Below are 24,116 nucleotides of genomic sequence, written 5' to 3'. Positions count from 1 at the left end.
AAGAGGCCTAGCTTAGCCTTTGTAGAAAATGGACAGGGAGATGTTTTTCTCCCACTCTTATGATACTAGAATTGGGGCCATCCTATGAAGATGAATGGTGGAAGGATCAAGAGTGATAGGGTAGAATCCCACACTTGGATTACGCTAATGCTAATGACGACCCGCTAGTGGAAACCATCACTGGAGCAAGACCTCCCATTGCCACTGTCATCCTCCTCTCTTCCCCCATGCCTGGGCAGCCGCTGCATGCTTCTCCCTCAGTGCCTTGCTCTGAGGGGTCCTTCCTCAGAGCGAGGCATTGGCAGGGAGGTGGCCTTGGAGACTGTCTGTGCTGCAGAGCACTGGGCATCTCCAAAGCCATCTTTCCCAAAATGCCTTGCTTTTTGGAAGGACCCCTCTGAGCAAGTCATGTTCACCAGACAGGCGGTCAAGAGAGCTATGCTGGGTGCTCTCCAGCCACAGCAGGAGAGTAGGCAGCATGACTGCACTATGAAGGCCAACGATTCACTCTGAGAAACCATGAGGCATCAGCTCTCCGGAGGGGTCACCTACCCACCCCATGCCTTGCTCTTCCTATTGCACCAGCTTTGGTTCCCACTGGTGGAACTGGGGCAGGGAGGTGGGGTCGCAATGGGCTATCATGATTCTGTCCCCCTGTCTAGGGAGAAGACATCTCACAGCCTTCCAGTTTCCAGTGTGTATCAGAAGGTGGGTGTTTTGGACCAAATAGGGATTCTGTTGGTGTATTGCCTGCCTCGACTGCTCAACAGTCTTCCTTCCTGAACGTGGTCTCAGGGTTGGTGCTGGAAGCTCTACAGCTTCATGTGCTGGGAGACCTCAAAATACATGGTGAGACCACTGTGTCTGAAGTGGCTCAGGACTTCATGGCCTCCATGGCAACCATGGCTCTGTCTCTGGCCCAATTAGTATCTGGCCCCACTCATTCTTATCCCCCATGCTATTTAACATATCCATGAAAATGCTGGGAGAGACTGTCAGGAGTTTTGTGGTTCGGTGCCACCAGTATGCTGCTGACATCCAACTCTATCTCTCCTTTCCATCCAAATCCAAGGAAGCTGTTCTAGTTCTAAATCGGTGTCTGTTGTCAGTAATGGACCGGATGAGAGCAAACAAACTGAAGCTTAATAGAGGTGCACCTGTTTGTCAAAAGGCAGATCAGGGAATAGGGATTCAAACTGTGCTGGATTTGGGTTACACTCTCCCTGAAGACTCAAGGTCACAGTTTGGGTGTACTTCTGGACTTGGCCTTGAACCTGGATGCCCAGGTTTGGGTGGTGGCCAGGAGTACATTTGTGCAGCTGAGGCTAGAGTGTCAATTGCACCTGTTCCTACAGATGTCTGATCTGGCCACGGTCATGCATGCCTTAATTGCAACTCATGTGGATTACTGAAATGTGCTTTATGTGGGGCTGCCTTTGAAAACTGTTCAGAAACTTCAGCTGGTCCAGAATGCTGTGGCCAGAGTGTTGACTGGTTACAAGGAGCATGTGTCTCCCTTGTTACAAAACCTTCCCTTCCGTTTCCAGGCAGAATTCAAAGTGCTGGTTATGACCTATAAAGCCCTACATGATTTGGGACCAGGTTACCTGAAAGACCACTTTCTCTCATATGAGCTTGCCTGGGTCTTAAGACGTATAAGTCCTTGTAAGTGGCTCTTTTGGGTTGGATGCTGTTTTTATTCTGTTATTGTTGTGTTTCAGAAGTAGAATCAGAATCATAGGGTTGGAGGGGGCCTACAAGGTCATCGAGTCCAACCCCCTGCTCAATCAGGAAGCCTGATTCCCAGGCGGTCTCACCTCCAACTACTAACCAGGGCTGACCCTGCTTAGCTTATGAGATCAGACAAGATCACGCGCATCCAGCCCTTTGAACATTCTTAATTGTCTTTTAATGCATTTGTTTCATTGTTGTTTTAATCAAGTTTTATTTATGATTGTAAGCTGCCTGGAGTGCAATTTTTCTTTGTAGGCAGGGTACAAATCAAATAAATAAATGTCATTAGCACTAGTGGAATGCCAGCATTGGATACTGCCCATAAAATGAAGTACTTCTTCACATGACACATGGTTAAAGTATGGAGTTTATTGCCACAAGACTTAGTGATGGCCACCAACTTGGATGTCTTTAAAAAGGGTTAAAAGGGGTAAATTCATCAATGGCTACTAGTCATGGTGGCTCTATTACCTCTATATCAGAGGCAGTATGGCTCTGTATAACAGTTACTGGGGAGCACAGGCTGGAGGGTGCTATTGCCTTCATGTCCTACTTGTGGGCTTCCCACAGGCAGCTGATTGGCCACTGTATGATCAGAATGCTGGATTAGACAGGCCTTTGGTCTGATTTCACATAGTTCTACTTGCATTCTTCTCTCTGACATGCTTGTTTCTGTATGCAGAAATGTTTCCTCCACCCACATGGTGGAAGCATTCTATGATGTGACCCTCACTTGCAGGATGAAGTGGTACAGTTGAGACAGGTTTGCCACTGCAGTGTCTTAAATAGGAACCTCAGAGCTGCCACCTCATCTCTATTCAGGACACTCTGAATTATTAACTAAAATATCCAGTTTATTACAGTAAATTAAACATCCAGTGCATTCCGATCATTTCATTCATAGTCTTTGGCTGCACAGTAACGGATCCCATCAAATATCTACCAAAATTGAAAATAACTGTTGGTAGCTCCCTAGTTTGGATTCTAAGACCATCCTTTTCAAGTTTCCTATCCAAATGGTTGGTTAGTGCTTAACGTTCACTCAGGCATCTCTTTTAAAGCTGATGATTGAGCTTGGGACAGATTTTTCAGGAGGGGATTTGACCCCTTGCTTAAGACTTCAAAATTCAAGGTTTCTATGCCGGAGTATGGAAACCAGTCCATACTCCAGGAAATAAAGCCAGACTGCTCACTTGAGGGAATGATATTAAAGGCAAAACTGAAGTACTTTGGCCACATAATGAGAAGACAGGATACCCTGGAGAAGATGCTGATGCTAGAGAAAGTGGAAGGCAAAAGGAAGAGGGGCTGACCAAGGGCAAGGTGGATGGATGATATTCTGGAGGTGACGGACTCGACCTTGGGGGAGCTGGGGGTGGCGACGGCCGACAGGAAGCTCTGGCGTGGGCTGGTCCATGAAGTCACGAAGAGTCGGAAGCAACTGACCGAATAAACAACAACAAATGCCAGAGTTAGGGTGGTAGGAGTTACTGGCATAGTTGGGATTTCATCCTGCTGGTTTTATGTTGCATTATATTTATATCAAGGGGTGCAGTGGTAAATTTTGAAGTGCAGGCTTTTGGAGTGACAGTTCCCATAGCCAAATTCCCAAGGAGAGTCCTAAGATGCAGGCAGCCCCTTGCTCCATATCAACAAAGCAATTGTAGCAATTTTCATCTCCACCAGGAGCAGGTCTTTTGTAAAGCTAATGGGTCTTAATTGCCCATTCAAGACCAAGACACCCAAAATAGGTTGTGTTACAACAGGGAATAATACATTGTTGCTGGGAAAATTAATTTTCCCCTAGCTACTCTGAGAATTGCAGCTCAGAGGGAGCACGGAATTCTGAGGTGTGTGTGTGACAGATGACGTCAGTGTTCCTGCTAATCAAAAAGTGCTGCACGAGCCCTGGCTCCACTACACCACTCACTGTTTATACTGTTTCCTCCAGGAACATGGAACTGTGTTTTACCCTCATAATAGGCCTGAAACATAGAGTAAATAGAGAGAGAGGGTGCCTTGCCAAAGGCAACACAAATAACTTTATAGCTTGCTGGGATTTGACCACTGGCTTTCCTATGTCTAAGGCCAACACACCCTAGCCATGATATGTTATTATCACCCTGAACTTTTTCAGACAGAATGTGGTAAAAATATAAATAAATTCTTGCCTACATCTATAATCCCCAAACCATTACCTCACCATCAGTTCTTTATTTTTTTTCAGCATGATACAGCACTAGCATTTGCCGGGACTAAGTGGTTTTGGGTTGTGACCTAAATCCTGTTTCTCAGTGGTGGAGATAAGGGGGAAGGAGAAGAAAGAGCTTTATGGGTGTGTGGGTAGTGAGAGCCTATTCTTTCCTCATTCACCATAGTACTATTTCACAAAAGGCCACTTGACAAAAATAAAATTTAAAAAAAAATCTGTGCCAACTATGTTCAGGGTGATCCAATCCATACTATTTCCAAGTCCCATGGTGCAAGCCAAGCAACTTGAAGGAATGGCCCTGAAAGGAGGGAAGCATCTGTTGCACAGTTCAAGAACAGTTCCAGTGTGAGGGGAATTGTTGATCATCAGGGGACAACTGGGAATTCTGTGTCTGCCAGTCCTACAAACTCAGCAGAAGAAAACAATACCAGTGCTTGTGGTTTGTTGCTGCTGCCAATGTACCTGACCCCATTTCAGAAGAGTTTTGGCGACAGCCTGAGCAGGGGTGCCTGTTCAAATCCATCCTGGACAGTGGACACATCTGGCCATGGTGGCAGGTTGAACTGTGAGGGCATTGAGATGCTTAAGCCCCTTGAAGGAATGCTATTTCAGCGTGTATAGAGCTAGTGATCCTTAAGATGGAGTCTTGGACTTTACTTCCTGAAGAGGACCATATGGATATTTCTCTAAAGAAGAAGGCTGTTTCGGATTCTTCCTAAGGCAAATAGGAGCCTTTAACATATTCAGCCAAAAATGGAACGTTATTTTTATGTCCAAAACTGGGAGGGTGGTACATTTTAAATTACCTTTCTCCTACAACTTTTCCTTTTCATATGATACACAATCACAATCCACTGCTTGAACTTTTTAAAAAGAAGTATTTACAATAATGTATTCAAGAAATAAGCAGGCATTATGCATTCTTGAAATGCCAAAAAAAAAAAACCCTCTGTCTCTTGCCCCACAACAGAGAAATCATATGAGGACTCATTCAATATGACAATGGAAGAGATATTGAAGCCTGGCCAGACAGGGAGGCTTTGGGTCTTATTGAACTTTGAAATAATTTTATTCTTTCTCGTATTATTATTATACCCTGTCCTGGGACAAAGTTAGAGCAGCTCTCTCTAACAAGGTGCACAGCAGTTCCCTCTGTCAGATTACCAGTGCAAAACATTTAGCTTAATTACTTTTATAATAAGCAATATTTGTAATTCTTCATGCAACAAGATTCATACACAAAATATGGCATATTCGGAACCATTTCTCTGGAGAATAAACCAGCAGAGGATGTGGGGCAGACAGATTTCTACACATGTACAGCATTTTGTATATATTATGATGGTTATCTGAATCTAAGCAATGCTGTCAGTGTTTTTATTACCTTATGTAAGAAACAGTGTTAAATCTGTTCTTTTACAAATAGATGTTTATACTATGAACACTACCTGCTGTGGTGTGGCCCCTCCTCTCTGTTTCTGTAAAAAGATGTGTTTTGAGACAGCAGACCAATTGGTACCTGCTTGAAAGGAGGCTCCATCAATACCAATGTAAAGGTGTTTAGGATTGGGGTCTTGGCGTAGGGCTCAACTAGGCATACAGCTAAACTGGGAGTATTCTGAATTATTTTGCATATGCCTCCTTCTATGTCAGGAATTGCCTCACGCCTTCAGTAATCAAAAACATTTCTAAAGAAGATTACTGGTGATATCCTCTTGAGGCCCTCCTGCATCATATCTTGTATCTTACGAGGAAGTTGCTCATCTAGTCCACACACCAGCCACTCCACAATCCCATTCAATGTCCATCCTTATCTATACCTCAGAGTTTTGCTTTTTCATAGTCAACTGTGATTGCCATCATCTGCAGCCCTTTAGAATTAAAATATGGTTTTCCTCCAGATGACTTTCAGGGGGCAAATGAGGACTAATTCCTAAAAGGGTTACTAGCTCGCCTTGTCACAGCTCAGTAGTCATCTCTGTTCAGTATGCTGCTGTGGTTCCAGGTTGTTGTGCTCTAATGTTGTGCCACTGTGGCCAATTCAAATATGCTGTTTCTGATATGGTACAGTCCTCCTACATGACTGAATATACCACCTCACAAGTAATGCAGAGACCCAAAAATATCTGACAGGATGGAATTTTACAGAGCAAACTTTACCAGTGTTATTCTAATCACCAATGTCATTCGCTACCCCAGTTACCTATATGCCAGGAGCCACTTCGCTTGTTATATTACTTACTTCTGTAAATAATGTAGCACACCTGTATAGAGGAATTAATGAGAAACCCAGGTTAAGATTGTCAGTTGTAAGGACTGCATACTATTATTTATTGGGAAATCACAAGAGGGAGGTTCACATCCCCTCCCCCAGCGCATTGAAAGAAAGCGTGAGGGGGTTTGCGAGGCCACACAGGCTAGCCCCACCCACTGATGTGCAGAAACACTTGCCTGACATCCATATGTTCGAACAACATGGGAAAGGGCCCTCCACAGGTACTGATGCACAAACGTAGAGCTCCTCCACATGAAGAGGAACCCTGGACACATCAGGGCTCCTCACATGGAGGAGCTCAATGCACATATAGCCGTGCCTTTTGCGTGCCGTCTGAATAAGTGGAGGATGAGGACACAGTTTCACTGCGGGTGTCAGCAGCGAAGGGCATGGCAGGAGGTGGGTTTAACCCATGTGTATTCCCCAGGTGTTCTTTCAGTGCATGGGGGTGGGGGGTGGGGCGTGAGGGTGGTATGAACCTCCATGTAGAGCTTCAGCTTCCTCAGCCCTTACACACAGATGGAAACAGGAATTAGTCACGTGGGATAATCTATACATTGGTTTCATATTAATCCCTACATAGGTATGGTGTAAAATGCCAGAAAATTGACTCAGGCTATCTGTGCAGTCAGAACTTTTTGATACTCTTTTACCCCATAGTTTATGTTTATAGGGCACAGCAGCTGGCACATTGGCGTTCCCTTAACTGATACATGAGTCAGATTTCCAGACTCAGAAATTACTGTATTTGAATGAGATATAAGCCCTGTACCAGCTTTCTGATTCTGTGTAGGTAAGCACACGAGGAGAGGGAACGCGCTAGTCCTTCCATTGTTTTTCATCACCCAGAACCCGTGGAGGTTGACTTTCTGAAGAGGCGAACCTCCTGTATCTGTGGGGGCTCTCCATACGATTGAGAAGGCTGAAGAATCAGCATTCTGATGTGTGTAGAGCCTCCACAGATACAGGAGGCTCTCCTCCGCAGAAAGTCGCTCTCCTCAACTTCAGGGCCACAAAAATGATGCCCAAGGGGAGCGGAGCTAGCATGCTCCCTCTCCTTGCGAGTTTAGCATACACAGAATCAGAACATGTGCATAACGGCTATGGTGTTCTCAGCCTGGAAAAAAGACTCTGGAATATGGTTGCCAGTTATTAACGTAAGACTGCCTGCCTCTGTTCAGAGGCAACGAGAGCGTCTGCAGTGGAGGCATCCCTTTCTACTCCACCTGTCCCTTAATCGATCCTTCTTTTTTGCCTGCTGTAGCAAAACAAACTAGAAGTAGATTCTGCTGTGGATTCTTTTGCTGCCTCTGTGCAATCTCTGGAGTAAGAACTGTAATCCTATTCATGAGTGGCAGGAAGTATTGAAATAAGTTGTTACAAAATTATTGTGCTTTATGGAAACACAGTAAGACAAGTGAGAATCTTACAGTTACTTCGGCGAGGACTTATTGGGACAACAGCCTTATTTGTGGTGCTGAATTTATCTGAGTTTAAAGCAAATTAAATTCCAGTGATACCGGGAACATCTAAGACAGAGGTACACAAGCTTTTTGGCTCCAAGGACCATATGTGGGTGTGGCTGGAAGGCCAGGGCAACTTGTGCACATGATCACTTACACGTGCACACAAAGATACATGCCCCTCATTGGGCAGGAATGAGCAAGTTTAAACCTCACCTCCCCACCTGCTGAGACTTAGGGATTGCTGGCAGGGGGGGCAGGGGGTGACAGCCTCTCCCATCCCTCAGCTATCTCCTTGGAAATCACTGTCTCCATGCTACTGCTGGCAGTGGAAATACAGCGATCTAGAACTGAGTTGGCTGGGAGACTCTTTCACCTCTCCCACCCCATCCCGCCCCACCAATTTCCACTGTGGCTGCTGGGGAGGGGGGGCTTTCACCTCCTACCTCTACTGATCTTGGAAGATTCTGCTTTCCTGCTTCTATTAGTAGCAGCAAAACAGTCTCATAAGCAAGACTTAGATGGAGGAATTTGTCATGAGTGTCAGCGCACCCACGGGGGCTGCATCCCAGGCTGTGGTCGGCTGACTGTGGCCTACAGGCCACAGGCTGGGCACCACTATAAGAGATGAAATTTAGAATGATGCATCCTCCAATCAGGGTATTTTTTCCTGCAGCTGTCTAGCTGATGTTTGGAAACAAAGCATGAAATCCAGCGTAAGCCCTACTTTGAGTAGACCCATTGAAATGAATAGGACGTAAGTTAGTTATGACTAACTTAAATCCCATTCATTTTAATGAGTCTACTCGAAGCAGGACTTACCAAATCAGCCCCACAGTCTCTTAAGGCTATTATATTAGCATACCTGCATTCCACTCACTTGTTCAAAAGGTCCAGGGTGGCTAGCAGCCTCAATAAAAAATAACTTTAAAACCAATCCCAAAAACACAAAATCACAAATCAACCACAAATACAATAGCATCAACCAGCAGCAGAATTAGAATAAATAACTCATGAACTTTCTCTGTGATCCAGAAGTCTTATGAGATTCAGCCTACTTTTGAATAAATATGGTTAGGATTGCACTGCATGTCTTTAAAAAATAAGGGAGAAAACAAGACAACCTCATACATCCTTGACTTGAAGGACATCTGGAATATGGATATCACTCTGAGAGGTACCTTTTAGAGGCAGATAAAATTAGGCTTTTCAGTTGATTAGGGCAAGGAAGTTTTGATTCACTCAGCATTGTATTTTTGCTTATGTTATCAGAATGATTTCTGAAATAGCTCTTTCCAGTAACTGTTCAAATAAGAGGACTTCTCAGTCAAAGTTGTCGTAACTCCTCGTGACTCAAACTGTAGCATTAACTTTGATGGGACTACAGCAGCGTAAGTGGTCTGAGGCCCGTAACCTATACCTACCTTTATGCAATTTCCATGTGGTTTAAAAACATGTTTAGCTTTTATCACAGATGAGTAATGCATACAGGGTCAAATCCATCCCACCTGCTATATATAGTATTTACCGTAATGATTGTACCTCTGGTTCCAGCAGCAGCAGTGCTCATGTTGCGCTTGCCTTAGACCCAGGAGTAAGCATTGGTTTACCTGCCCTTCCATTTCAGCAACTACTGCTCTGCTGTTGCTACCTCCTATGCTATCTGTGACATTAGCGGCAAGTGTGCCAATAACACTCATGCTACTGGTGCTACCATTAACATCACCATGCACTCTTCTTACATTGGTAATTCTGGGTGTTCACATCTCTTCTGCAATGGGGTTGTGTGAGGGGGAAGGCCATATACAGCTGTCAGAGAGTAGCTGGGATCCAGTAGTTACACCAAGGAGTCAGAGCTATAGGCAGTGGAGCAGGGTCAAACCAGGAGCCAATGATGGGAAACAATGTGAAGAGTCAAAGCTGAGGGATCCTGCTTCTAGGCCAAGTGGCTTCTGACAGGTCCCTTCCAACTCCCCTCCGGAGTTTGATAAGAATCTTCTGAGGTCCTTTCTGCCTTCCCCAGATGTCTCGTTATCCAAGAGGGGCTTTTGACTCTCCTCACATCCAGTCACCTACCATCAGTCTTCTCTTCAGGACTCAAATCCACTCCTTTCTCAACACCTGGGACTCCCATCATAACAGAAGGTCACTGTTATTCATACCAGGTATGCAATCAAGCTTTGCTCCCTTCCACCATCTGGACTCAATCAAGTCACACACAAATTCCTTCAAGAAGTACAATCCCTCCTCAACAAGAGATCCACAGCACCCGTGTCTGCCTCCTTCACAAGTTGTTTTATTCCCAGTACTTCACAGGACCAAAGAGGAATGGCACTGAGACCTATTGACCTTTTATCATCCAAAGCAACTTCCATGTTATTTCATTTTCCATGATGCATCATTTCATAAACAAGGAGGATTGACTTGCTGTAGTAGATCTCAATTATGCCTATTTTCATATTTTGATCTGTTCAAAGCACAGACAGTATCTCCATTCTGAAGCCTATGTATCACACTGTTCCATTTGGACTGCCAACAGTATCAGATTTCCACCGGGCACATGAGACTTGTTGCCATCTTTCCTTCTTAGAAGTTTGAACTGTGCTGCCTTCTCATTCATAAATCAGGCCTCAGTTTCTCCTTGCCTAGAGTTCACCTGAGTGCCATTTTGGCCTTTCACATTAAGGTTTCTGGTTACTTCCTCTTCTCTTGGTAAACATTTTCTGAAAGGTCTGGTGAACTTATGTCCTCTGAAGGGTTCCATTATCCTAGTGGTTGGTTCCTCTCATGAGTTCACAGTCAGTGCATCAGCCTTTTGAGCCAAGGGTTATGTGTGACTTGTACCTTCTATCCCAAGATGAATTTCTTGGAGGCCATCACTTCAGCTTGCAGAGTTGCGGAAGTGTGTGCTCTCCAGCATCCTTATCTCTTCCTTTAAATTGACAAGGTGGTTCTCTGACCCTGGATGGTCCTTTTGCCCTGAACTTTTGCCTCTACCAGACAGCACTTTACCATCAGGACCAGAGACTGTTTTCTACAGCACACCTCCTAATGAGTTACTGGTGTCTTTGTAGCATCATGCCAGTGTTTAACTGGTGCTGTGGGAGCACCTCCTCGTAAGGCAAAGAGGTAGTAGCAGGCAGCTGCACAACTCGGCTCCTCCACACTGAAGTAGCTCCATTCTGAGAACGGCAACAGCACCTCATGCTGCACACAGCCTGCCCCATTTATTTCCACTGTCCAGTCCTCCACAACATGGCTGCGTGAGGCCCACCCAGGACAGGTCAGTAAATTAAACCTGGGGTGGGATGAGATTCCATTGAGCTCCGTTGAGAGTGGCTGCAATGCAAATGGTAAAATATGGACCTGGAAGGGGCAGTGAGGCCAGCTTTCTAGCAGGTCCAGCCAAGCAGCACTGAGGTGTGTTAGACCTTCAGTTTGGTACTGCAGCAGCACTTGCCTCATAAAGCATCCCTCACCTACTGTGACTATGGAAATCACTGACTCCCCATCCTATTCTTCCTGGCTTGGGTCCCTGGCTGAGTTCACTTTAAATTAAGTGAACCAATGAGTTGTTTTCCAGCCCATGGGTCAGGTGGGGTGAAGTGAGGTGGGGGGACAACACAGGAATGTTAACCATCTGGGAAAGGGGGGGGGGGTTGCTTGAAAAGACAATCCCTGCCAGTCCCAGAATCACAAGGGAAGATGCACTCCTTATGTACACTGGCTTTTTGTGGCTTAACCTCCCCCCCCCCCCAAATCTGGTAATGTCAGGGTGGAAACTGAGCTGATAGAACCCCAGAGCAGTTCTGATTCTGAGGAGGATCAGCAATCCGTGGGAGAGGAGCCAGCTCATCCCTCACAGGCACAGCAGCTGGCAGAGATTCCTCCTGCCGGCATTCCTGAGATAGATAGTGATCCTAGCAGTGAGAAAGTGCGGGAACGAGGCTTGCTAGATGCTCGACGCAGACGCAGGGAGTGACGAGCGATGGAGGGTGGGGAAAGGAGGCGTAGCGCCCGTTTGGCGCGCAAGCAACGGCCGCCTCCCGTGGACCCAAGGGAAAGAGGGAGAATCTCTCCCTAGCCTATAAGTTCAGGGTCTTCAAGTGACTCTCCTTCAAATGGGGATCAACTGCCTATTCGGCACATAGGCCACTCTGCTGTTTCCTTGCTTAGTCACTGGTGATTAGCATCTGAAAGAGTCATTAAGTTGTAAAAGGATTAAAGCCTCAAAAATAATCCCTTCGTCTGTGTCTTGAGTTGGCTATTGGAGTCTACTGTAAGAGGCCGCTAGGGCGCTCCTGACAGATAAAATGCATAGAATTGGGATGTTAGTGTTGGTATGGTATAACCCTGTTAAAACAGCTTCCATGTCATCACCGGGGAGGAGAGGGGGCAAATACCTCAGTCAGCCCAGCCAGCAGCAGGAGAAACTCCACACAGAGGAGAAGGCTTGCAGCCTGGGATTTATTTACTGAGAATTGTGCCTAATTTTACAGGTATGTGTGGCATCCCAAATCAGGCACCTCCTTGATTATTAGTTTATGTTGTAGAGAGAAGGGAATAAATATTTTCTTGTAAAAGTGTAAAGTAATTACTGTACTGAGGCCTGGAGGCCTACATTTATCTTTTATTTATAATATTGTTAAATGGGTATGATGTACGTTTTGTTTTATTGTGTAACAAGTAAAATACCGCAGTTAACCCAGCCAGCAGCAGGAGAAACTCCACACAGAGGAGAAGGCCTGTGGCCTGAAATTTATTTACTGAGATTATCCCTAATTTTACAGGCCCAACCTGCAGTACAAATATTGGACTGAGAACTCCTAAAGCACCTTGGGGGGGGGGGGGGTTCTCTTGCTTTGTTGCTCTGGTGGATTGCACACTCACACCCTGCTTGTTTGTGTGCAGTGTACCCTCTTGGAGAGGTACTGAAGAAAATGGCATTGTACTATTTTTTAAACACATGTTGCAAGTTATCTTGTTTTACCCTTTTGTGATAAAATATCTGTTTGAATATTTGATCTGTCTGATTTTGTTTGCTTGAAGCAACTTTATGATTTTAGAGCCATACAGGGTAAAGTATTTGTCCTTGGCAGTTGGCAGGGTTACATAAGCACCTTAAAAACCCTATGCTTTCACCCACAAAGGCTGGGAAAGTGCTGAAAGAGAACATACAGGAAAGGGAGAGATGGCTGACTGACACATTATGAGGATAGCTATTCCAAATTTCATCCATGCTCAGGCACATACATCCACAGGAAGGGGCAAGGAGGGAAAACTGATCCCCTGGGTGATGAGCCATAGTCTCCAGATTCTCAGCTTGCTTGCTTGCAAGCAAGTCTCTAGCCCTAGTAGAAACCAAGATGCAAGGTAAAATGTGAAGCTGCTATTCTGGCTATTCCTTCTGTGAGAAACTAGCTGGCTCCCACCTTTTAGTGTTTTTAGCTGATGTATGAATTCACAGGAATGGTTAACATGCTCACAATTTGGGTGTGTTAACTGTTCTGGTGTGTTAAGCCTTTGGGGGTCTTCCCTGTTAGGAAGTAATTGCAGCCTCATAAAAAAAAAAATTAGAAATCCAAGAGTATCCTGTAGCTGGGTTTGGACAGTAGTGTGTCTACCAAAAACAAAAGGTAGCAGCAAAGACAAGAGTCAATAATCTTTCTAACTCAGGCTTTTGTTAATACTTTTTCTGATTTTATAAACATTTAAAGAATTACTTTGACAATGTGTGCAAAGTTCATCTTTATTACACCCATATTGCAGGAGGCAGCTCAGGCAGGGCTGTGGCTGAGAAAGTGTGGGTTACACAAGTCCTGCAAAGTAGCCCAGTGTTGTTATTCTTATTTTGTGGAAGGGGTGTGTTAGAGTAGCATATGACAACTCTGCAGTGCAGTCCAGTGTTGTTGGTATTTTTAGGGAAATGCAGATGGGGCTGTGAAATTGATTGTAGCAGCAGTGCAATTTATTAAGGATTAGAATGGATTGTTGTGATACATATATATAGTTTAAGCGGAAGAAAGTACTTTTTCACACAGCACGTAGTTAAATTATGGAATTCGCTACCACAAGACATAGTGATGGGCACCAATTTGGATGGTTTTAAAAGGGGTTAGACAAATCCCTGGAGGATAGTCCTGATGGCTATATGCTACCTCTAGTACACACACCAGTTGCTGGGGAACATGGGCAGAGGGTGCTGTTGCGCTCATGTCCTGCTTGTGGGTTTCCCATAGGTAGCTGATTGGCTACAGTCTGAACAGAATGCTGGACTAGATGGACCTTTGATCTGATCCAGCATGGGCTCTTATGTTCTTAAGACAACCTGCCATTTTTAGCTCTTGCAGGAGGCCCAAGTGGAACCTCTCCCCATCTCTCTCTCTTATTGTTGGAGCTGAGACAGTGTGCCACACAGCTTCACAGTGTTGTCTCATGGACTGTAGACATAAAGAAACCTCTTGTGAAGTACTTGACCCCATTGTGCATTGCCTGTAAAGCAGAGCCTAGCAGTTGGCTGCAAGTTGACCAGACCGCCACCACCCCACCCCAATATTAACCATGCCCTTCAACTCTGTAATGGCCATTGGCCAAAGAGAATCATGGAAAGAACTGAGGGCTTCAGCACTGGGTGGGAAGGCATTGCTGAACAGTGAGTTTAGCCACTGAGAAACAATAGAGGAGTAGACCTGGTATACACATTTCTCAGAGGCTAGATCTGCCTGTTTTGGTAGACCTGGGGACCAGGCCTTATTGCTGCTCAGTCACCAGATCTACCAGAAATGGTAGACCTGTTGTCTTATTCTGTCGGGGCTTTTTAAAAATATGCAACCATATATACAATGTACAGTTCAAAGAAAAATATGCAGTCCCAAAGGAACATTGCTGTAGTTCAGAATTCAAGCCATGCAAAGGTTGTATTGTTAGCTGATGTAAGAGTGGCTGATAACAATGTGAAAAGTGAGTAATCCAGGCTCCTCTAGAACCCTAAAACCTGATCAGGCATACTCAGTTCTTCCATTGCGAAAGACACTCCTCACAGACTCCACTGCTACTCTCTAGAGCTGCCTTCCCCAACATAGTGCCTTTCAGATGTTTTAGATTTCAACTCCAATCAGCCCCAGCCAGCGTGACCAATGGTCTGGAATGCTGGGGTTGCAGTTCAAATGATCTGGAGCCTGGAGGGCACCAGGTTGAGGAAGACTATTCTAAAAAATGTTCACCAATGTTCCCAAGATGAAGGAAATCATTCTAGGTCGAGTCATGTGAAGTTGTAAATGTTATGAAAAGGGCACTGATGCCATATAATATACAATATGATACTCTTAAGACAGCTGTGCTGTGTTTGCATTTGGATTTTTTTTCTCTTGTTCTAGGTGTTTTCTTTTATCCTTCATTCCAAATACAGTTTTGTTGGAGCTCATAATGCTTCTTGAATATAACACTCTTCTGCATTAATGCTATTCAGTTCCACAGCCTTCTACTACTGTGTCTGGGCTTCTACACATAGAATGTCACAGAATGTAATGCTCAGCAACAAAGAGCAAACACAAGGAAATTGTGCAGGTGTGTTGTCTCAGTGCATGCTATGCGCATGAATTACAACTACAAACTGCTGTGCAGCTTTGCCCCCACCCCTGAAAAATTCCAGCAAACGTCCATGGACTGACCTGCCCAAAACTTGCCAGTATTGCTGAACTATGTAGATTTTCTCACACAACAGACATACTGGTATTTTGTGCTCTTTGGTGGCTGAAATGACAAAAGTGCCATACATACATTCAATCCTTGCTGGAAGAAAAATCCGCTACCATTGCCACTACCATAATTTAAATAATCTTGCGATTAGCCTGTTTTGTATTACTGTATTCACAGGTACATGACTGTGTGAAGAATAGTTAGCATGAAATGAGCCATTTTCCATGAACGTGGCTGCATTTTTTCTGGCAGCTGAAATCATGAAGGTGGTCACCATAGACAATTTTCTTTATGCAGTAGTGTACCACATACACAGTCACATGGAGGCATTTGTCAGTGTGCAACTTTCTATTGAAATGTAATATTATCTTTGAAGTCCAGGGAAGAAATTTGCTCGGTTTTGCTGTCCCTCAGTCCCACAGTTCAAACACAAACATATAAAGGTTTAAGGTTACTTTTTTGTTGAGAAAATGAGGTATAATGCCGAATCACTTACAGTTTTTCAATTCACATAAATAGTAACATTTAGCAATACAGTGGACATTGTCCATTACACACTGCATAAGGTGCATCAGAAGAGAAGAACACAGTTACACGTCTTACTCTAACAGTAGTCTGGACTATGTGGCAAGGTTCAGCAAGGTATGACCCAGCAATAAAATTCCAAACTTGTTCTGCAGCTTTATTGTTTCAAAGCCTTTTTCAGCGTTGAAAAATATGTTTCTGATCTCTAGGTATGAAGTCTATGAAAGGCATTACTGGGCTGTGTTTGCAGGGCAGGCCCTCTGTGGATGTAGAAGAGAGGACTGCAAAATGGTCAACTGTCTCGTTATTGTTTCAGGTGCCACTCCTCAAGATGGGCTGTATCAAAGCAGGGTAAGGATGGGACAAATTACGGTGAAGACAGTACTGAGTCAGTGAAGGTTTCATGGCAGCCTCCGGAATGGAGCAAATCAATTTAGTCTGGAACCAAATGCAGCCAGGTGAGGCAAGGGTTGGTTTACCCTATAATGCCCGCAAAGGAATGATGGCGAAGTGGCTGTCCTGCATAGCCTCACCAGGAAGCTGCTGCTCTGTTGTACAGTGAACTTTAACCTGTCTTGAGGAGAAGCCCCAGAAGCCTTCCGTTTTGCATTAGCTTTGTTAAAGCCTTGGGGTGTGTTTCCACCAGCGATTTACTCCAACCTGGCTGCATGTTGAAGTCGCATGGTTTACATGACATCGTGGCCATCCAGCAGGCATTCCGGAGTTTATCACAGAAAAACTGGTTCTTCTGAGACTGGTTGTAGTCCAACTTTTCCTCCTTACTTCAGCTTGGTTACGGTCCTGTTGGGGTGTGTTCCATCACCTGCACTTGCGTCGGTATCATAGTCCTCCCCATCGGGGCGTGTATCCCTACCCATGGGGGTGTGTTGCTCACCTGCCTGTGACCTCACTGACCCAACCCTTTCCCCCCCTGTTTTCCAGAAGTTTCAACGCCATTTTGGAGCAGGATGCCGAGGGACCAACTTTTTAAAAAACATTGAAAATAAGTGCTAGATCACTAGTGTGTATAAGCGTGCTATCACGGGCAAGCAAGTACTCCCACTGCAGCCTGAAAAGCAGGTTTATCTCAGGTCGCTTCCCAGAACTACACATGGGGAGGATCCACGGCTAATATTCCTTTTGTGTCCGGTTCCGTTTCGCAAGCTTCACAGTTCAGCTTTCATATTACATGCTAAGGCGCTATCTCATTATAACACTAATACACAGATCTTCTATCAATACGCATACCCTCTATGTCAATATCTCGCTGTCACTCTGTCACAAAATAGCACTAACACGAGCACATTAGTTCCGGGGCGCCTTCTGACTCCTGTTAGTGAATGAGGCTTGTTCCTGAAAATGGACTATCATGCGATAGCACATTTAGTCAGGGTGCCTGCTAATGTGGTAGCCTAGTATTAGAGGGAAAGGGGAAAAAGAGGGCGGAATGGGGCATTGGTCCAGGAAGTTTACTCAGAAATAACTCCCATTGTGGTCAACAAGGCTTGTTCCCGAGATTGCCATTAAGGGGAGTAGAGCCTGGAGCAGGGAGCCTCTCTTACTGGTTGAGCAGCCCCTGCCAGTCTGATGACGTTCACTTCCAATCCCCCCACCCCACCTGAAAGTATGTTTCTGTCAGTGACTTATAATGGTGCAGTGCAGTCCTTCGTGGAGCCCTGTGTGGAGCCATGCCAATTCCATGTAAAATCTGGTATTCCTTCGTTTGCTTCACCCTTCCATTGTCGTGGAAACACAACCTTCGGCTCTCTTCACACCTCGCATTTTATCCCACTACAAACTAGGGATGTCAGAGAATTCCACCACGGATCTCGGATTTCCCCCGAAATCTGTGGCGGAACGGCCTGCCACCTGCCCCCCCCCCCCCGCAGATCCCCCCCAGGACGAGACTTACCTCGGGTGGATCTTCCGGGCGGCGGCGGCGGCTGGTCTTCCGACCGGCTGCCACCGCCGCCATTTGCAGGGGGGGTTTTGGTTTTTTTACAGAGACGTGATAGGCTACGTAAGTTTTTACGTAGCCTAAAACGTCTGGGTAAAAAAAAAAAAAAAAGGCATACGCAAATGGCGGCAGCTACAGCTGCTGCCATTTGCGTACGCCTTTTTTTTTTTTTAACCCAGACGTTTTAGGCTACGTAAAAACTTACGTAGCCTAAAACGACTGGGTAAAAAAAAAAAAAGCGTACGCAAATGGCGGCGGCTACGGCCACCGCCATTTGCGTTCCTTATTTTGGGTCTTCTTAGTCTACATAAATAATTATGTAGACTAAGACGGCGAAAATAAGGGGAACGCAAATAGCGTAGCGGACGCTGTTTGCATTCCCCTTATTTTCGCCATCTTAGTCTACGTAAATGTTTATGTAGACTAAGACGTGCCAAAATAAGGAACGCAAATGGCGGCGCCCATGGGCGCCGCCATTTGCGTACGCGCGTTGTTTTTTCTTTTAAATCAGTCGTGACAGGCTAGGTAAACATTTTCATAGCCTATCACAGCTGACTGCAGGGATGCAGACGGCAGCAGCTATGGCTGCCGCCATTTGTGTCCCTGCTAGCCAGCGGCCGGATGTCCAGCCACTGGCGGAGCCGGCCGGCAGCTCCACAGAATCCCTGCAGAGTGGAGCCGGCTGGCCAGAATTTCAGGGGGGGAGGGACGGAGCGCCTCCCCCTCCAGCCAGAATTTCGGGGGGAGGGACGGAGCACCTCCCCCCCACCCCAAATCACCCCGTCGAAAAGGTAAGTGACTTTCGTACATCCCTACCCTGGAGGTTCACAGCATCATCTAAAGAGCCTGCAAACTTCCGGGAGAGAGCCATCTCAATAGCTCCGTGTGAAGAAGCCCTTTCTGCTTAGACTTAGTTAACAATGCAATGTCTGTTCTAAAGCTGAATCTAAAAAGCTTAACTGCTCTCCTTAGGGCTGGCCCAAGACATTTTGCTGCCTAGGCGGAATAGCGAATGACCCTCTCTCCCCCCTGGCTCAAGTCAAGTTGCATAAGCCAGTCAAGTTATTTTCATACTTGAGTCCAGTTGACAAAAGCTTATTATGCTATAATAAATTTGTGTGTCTCCAAGATGCCACAAGACACTCTGTGGCTTTTGAACACAGAAGAGGAAGAGCTTCCTATGCTTCTTCACATCTATTCACCTTTCTCTAGCAAGTGTAAACCCCGTCTGTCAAGGAGGGCTATGCATCCACAAGAGCCTGGCCTTATGGATCGTGCAACCAGCAGGTGTTGTCCAGAAAGATGCTTTCAGAGCCAAGGAGATCCAGACACACACAAGCAAGTCAAGCCAAGCCACACTATACACTCAGATATTACTTTGCCTCTAGTCCAAACATTGCTGCTCATATCCCTTTTTTGCTGCAGTACTGCTTCTGTTCCCCTGACCCAGATAAGGGGCCTAGGCGAGCTTGGAAGAAGCAACAAGTAAGGAAGGCTTCTGGCACTCCATTGATAGAGATGGCATGGGCATCCGGTTAGGGTTTGAAGCCTGATGATTTGTTGCTGGCTTGGGCCCCTGGCTGCCAGTTCATGGCTGCCCACGCTTGCCCAATTTGGCACACACCGAGTCGAGCAAGTGCGTGGCTGACTGCTTCCTTGCCAAGCTGCCTGTCCACTGTGGTAGCGGGGTCAGGAGGAGGAGAGAGGAAGCACTTTCCCCCTCCTCATCTATCCCCGCTACTGTGGCGGGGGCGGGAATAAGCCCTGGTCATTTTACGTAAGTGTCTGACACATAAAATGACCGACCTGTCCCCATTGCTGCCGCTGCCACTGCAGTAACAGGGATGGGAGGAGGAGAGGGGAGTGGCACTCTCTTCTCCCCCTCCCGTCCCCCCTCCCATCCCCACTACTGCAGCTAATTGAGCACAGGTCGTTTGGTGCAAGTGTTTCTCCCTGAAGGGGCCATAAGCATTATGTGGTCCATGAGGTTTGTTCTGCTGCTTCATGAGGAGTATCCCTTTTTCCACGGAACCCTGCACATGATTTGGTGGAAGTGTGCCAAGGCCTGATTATATGCTCGAGGCCCCTAAAATAGTTGCAAGGAGAGCATCTGATTGAAGGTGTGGCTGTTTCACACAAAGAATGGACAGCTACCTCCATGCCTGCCTATTTTTCTCCCTCTGTAGCTGTGTCTTTTTCTGTAGTTTAGGCCTGGTTGCTGCACCATCCCACTGAGTTAGCATGGTTTTAAAGCATTAGCTCCTGCGGGAAAGACAGCAGACTGAAGGAACTGCAGGGGCATCTCTACACCAGCCTCAAATCCTGCATTTAAAATTGGGCTTTCTGCTTCCCTTTTAAATGCAAGATCACAGCAACTCCCCTTTTCACCTGCTTCCTTTCCCCCCTCCCCTTTCCCCCTCCTCCTCCCTATATATGAGTCTTCCATTATCTTTCATTGATCCCACTCCTCTTCTTGCTGCTTTTCCTCTTTTCACAGAGGGGACTCAAGCAGCACACAATGGGGTAATTTGATAGCTCATTATCTGTGAACCATTTTAAAATGGAACAAAGGGCATTTAGTGCAGGAGGTTCACAACATCATGTAAAGAGCCCACAAACTTCCATGACAGAGCAATCTCAATTGCAGGATAAAAGCTCCATGTGAAGAAAGTCCAGGTCATGGCAGGGGTTACATTGGCTTCTGCTGTCTTATTCAATAGTCAGCCCCTGTAAGGATGGTCTTGGGGTGCTTCCAGATGGAGGGCTCCTAGCACAAGCAATCAAAAGGCATTGCACGCCTATTCTGCCTATCCCTTCTTAATGGATTTTTTTTCTGGTAAGAAAAAAGATGGAAGAAGTGGTGAGAAAAACAGGATGGATATATATTGAAGATAACATAAATTGAAGACGTAAACGTCCATGAATGAGGCAGTGCAATTACATAATAAAAGCGTCGTCTGGAAGTATCAGTATGTGCATTCGGCCTCCCACCCCCCGCCATGTGGCATGTGTGCAAAAGAGCAAGGTGGTCTTGTTTGCATCACTTAACTTGTGCGTTCCTCATAGCCCCCAGGGGGGAATCTCCACAGCAACAGGTTAAGTTCACTCTCCACTTCATTGCAGTTTTTACTAGAGTCGAATCTGCTCCATCTAGGGACACATGTGGGTCAAAAACCCAGATTATCCCAAAGCTAGCCTGGGGCTTTCGGCAGGTCACATGCAGTTTACTGCTAATTGTTTGGGTGGCTACTGGGTGGACTCTCGTCCACGTCATCATTTAGAGAGCCTGTTCCCACCCTCACACTCTCACCTTGTTCCACCCCTTCTGCTTTCTCTAGCCAATATGTGTGTTAGCGCCCCCACCCTCCCCAACCTGACCCTCCCCACCAATTTTTTTTTAAATTTCCCTCTAAAACCGCAATAGCAGCAGGACAAAATGAGCACCAGCGACCCCTCACATTACCACATTAGTGGGGACAGTCAATCACTCAATCACTTTAGGTAGCATGCTTTTAATCTTTAACATTCTGTGCATGTTTAGTCAAACGTAAGAAATAGATCTCACTCACCTGCAATGGAAGGGTTAAAGGCTAACTGTAGTACCTCACCCTAAAGTGCTCTTTTGCTTCCATTGCTGTCTTAGATTGTGATTTTGTGCTTCTTTGATGTTCTGTAGTTTCTCTGTTATGTAAAATCACCTCTCCACTTTATTGCAGTAGCGATCTTGCTTTCTCATTGAGAGCAGGGGAAAGGAGAAAGGGGGTGGGTGGAAGCAGTAGGCAGAAGTACGCACTTGAGGAAAAATGGGGTGGGGAGCAATAACCCCACAACAGATTGCTGGAATGTAGCAAAACTGGGGTGGATGGGAGCTCTCAGAAGACTTCAGATGCTGCACTGGAGGACTGGGGATTTTAGTTTATTCAGGGATATCTGTGCACATGGGGAAAATTAGTTGCTCTCCATTCATAATGTAGTAGCAGCGGGGAGCCTGCGAGCAGGGGAGCCATTAACTTTTATTACCAGCATATCTCTGATCTTTTTGAAAGTGGGATAAAAGGGAAAGGTGTGGGAGATGTCCTGGAGGCTGACGTAGTCGTGTAAAGGACCTGCAAACTTCCGTGAGAGACCAATCATGAGCATGCAATAAATCGTTCATGCAGAGATACCCAAAGTTGGAATGAAACAGATGAGTACGGAGAAGAGATTAGATTCAAGCAGTAGTTACACAACATGTCCGAAGAAAAGGAAAACATACAATAATGAAGAAATACAAGAAGAAACAGGTTATGTGCAGGTAAGGCTGGAAATTCTCAACTGAAAGTTATCAGCATAAATAAGATAAATGTTACAACAGATATGACACTTAAATACTAAGTTGCATCTCATCTGGCAATCAGATAATGATGCTTAGAACTGCTAGTCGGCGTACAGTGGTTAATAAAACAAAAACACCCTGTCAGCAGGTTTACAATCTAGCTGAAGATGAGACACAAGCTTTCATCACAGAGGATGAAGCACAGTCCTCATGTGACACAGAGCTGAATGAGCAGCTTGAAAAAGAACTGGTTTATATGCCTTTATGTGCATCTGTGTATAATCCAAAATGACCTTTGAACAATCCCATATTATATATTTTCCTGACAGGTAGACTGTCCCCTTTGACATACACCATTCTTTACTCTGGTGCTGCTTTTGCACAATGTGCAAAACAGTCCTTTGCGTATCCTGGTCTTAAGCCATTTAGAGCATAATCCTATGGATATTTTGTTGTTGTTGTTGTTGTTCAGTCGTTAAGTCGTGTCCGACTCTTCGTGACCCCATGGACCATAGCACGCCAGGCCTTCCTGTCCTCCACTCTCTCCCGAGTGTGCTCAAGTCCATATTCCTTGCATCGATGATGCTATCTAGCCATCTCATCCTCTGCTGTCCCCTTCTCCTTTTGCCTTCAATCTTTCCCAGCATCAGGGTCTTTTCCAGTGACTTTTCTCTTCGCATTAAGTGGCCAAAATATTTGAGCTTCAGCTTCAGTATCTGTCCTTCCAATGAGCACTAGGGTTGATTTCCTTTAGGATGGACTGATTTGACCTTGAAGTCCAGGGCACTCGTAAGAGTCTTCTCCAGCACCACAGTTTGAAAGCATCAATTCTTCAGCACTCAGCCTTCCTTATAGTCCAGCTCTCACAGCCATACGTTGCTACTGGGAAAACCTTAGCTTTGATTATACAAAGCTTAAACCCTACAACTCCCAGCATTCCCCAGCCAGCCTTGCTGTAGGACTTTTTCTGTCTTAACATGCATAGGATTGTGCATGTAAGGCTTAAAGATAATAACCAACATTTTTTATTCGGCTCACAAATGAACCAACAACCAGTGAATATGATTTACCAAAGCCATTACATCACCTGATCACTGACATGTCAGAAGTGTCATAGCAGCATTCTGTACCAGTTTCCAGACATTCTTCAAAGGTAGTTTCAAGTAAAATGCATTCCAGTAATATTTCTGTATTACTATGGTATTAAGTATGGTATGGACTGATCGACAACTTTGCATCTACCGCAATCAAACACGGAGCACAACCAAGCTAAAGTTAAGCCCGCTTGGTTTTGTTGGTTTTAGTGGTAGGTATTTAAGCATGTACTTAATTTTCACACTGAAATAAAAGGGGCTTTAACCATCTTTTGGGTGTGCACTCTCAGATCATTGATTTACCTCAGATACCTCACCTTTAGTAACCTGCCTTATTCCCAATCAGGATAAAAACAACCAACAGTCTTTTAGAACCCTAAAGTATAACAAATATATTGTGGTGTATTTCATGGGCATATAGCTTTCTTTTCTAGAAGTTTAAAGTGGTTTAGAACATCAGAAAGAATATAGATATGGGAATTGGTGGGGAGGAAGGGAGAGCTCTATGGACGTATAGGTCTTTCTTCTATGCCTAATAACAATATTATTAGGTCCAGAAGCAGGGACAGATATAAACGTGCACTTGCGTGTGTGTCTGGGTTGACGTAAGTCAGAACCAGTGGAACTCTAGGCAGACATCTTGTGGTCACATGACTCTCTTTCCAGCTCTTCTAGAATTTTAAAACAATGGGAGTCAGTTGGTGGATTTGAAGAGGACTCTCAGGAGCTTGAGAGAGGAGACTGTAGCATAGCAATCCAAGTGACCAGTTTTTGTGACAACCTCATACCCTCAATGGTTGAGAGCCACCACCAGACACAGCTTTGCTGCTCTTTCTCCTTCTG

General features: G+C 45.4%; 2 protein-coding genes across 2 annotated transcripts in view; both read left to right on the top strand.

Moving 5' to 3' along the window:
• LOC146344179 (phospholipid-transporting ATPase VD-like) overlaps window positions 1–16,200 on the top strand; it is a 74,234-nt gene extending 58,034 nt beyond the window's left edge. Inside the window, 1 exon segment of the mRNA XM_084859778.1 lies at window positions 663–16,200. Coding sequence (XP_084715904.1) covers window positions 663–783 — 121 coding nt within the window. The 3' untranslated portion in view covers window positions 784–16,200.
• Window positions 2,224–24,116, top strand: part of LOC146344178 (phospholipid-transporting ATPase VD-like) — a 122,537-nt gene continuing 100,644 nt past the window's right edge. Inside the window, exons 1-6 of the mRNA XM_084859776.1 lie at window positions 2,224–2,264; window positions 2,417–2,482; window positions 9,312–9,430; window positions 10,415–10,482; window positions 12,596–12,612; window positions 16,117–16,258. Coding sequence (XP_084715902.1) covers window positions 2,224–2,264; window positions 2,417–2,482; window positions 9,312–9,430; window positions 10,415–10,482; window positions 12,596–12,612; window positions 16,117–16,258 — 453 coding nt within the window. The remainder of the gene's footprint in view (window positions 2,265–2,416; window positions 2,483–9,311; window positions 9,431–10,414; window positions 10,483–12,595; window positions 12,613–16,116; window positions 16,259–24,116) is intronic.

Source organism: Heloderma suspectum, chromosome 5, assembly GCF_057233095.1.
Source record: "Heloderma suspectum isolate Gila_16-S chromosome 5, 16-S_ref, whole genome shotgun sequence".
NCBI lineage: Eukaryota > Metazoa > Chordata > Lepidosauria > Squamata > Helodermatidae > Heloderma > Heloderma suspectum.
This window is presented reverse-complemented; position numbering and strand designations above follow the sequence as displayed.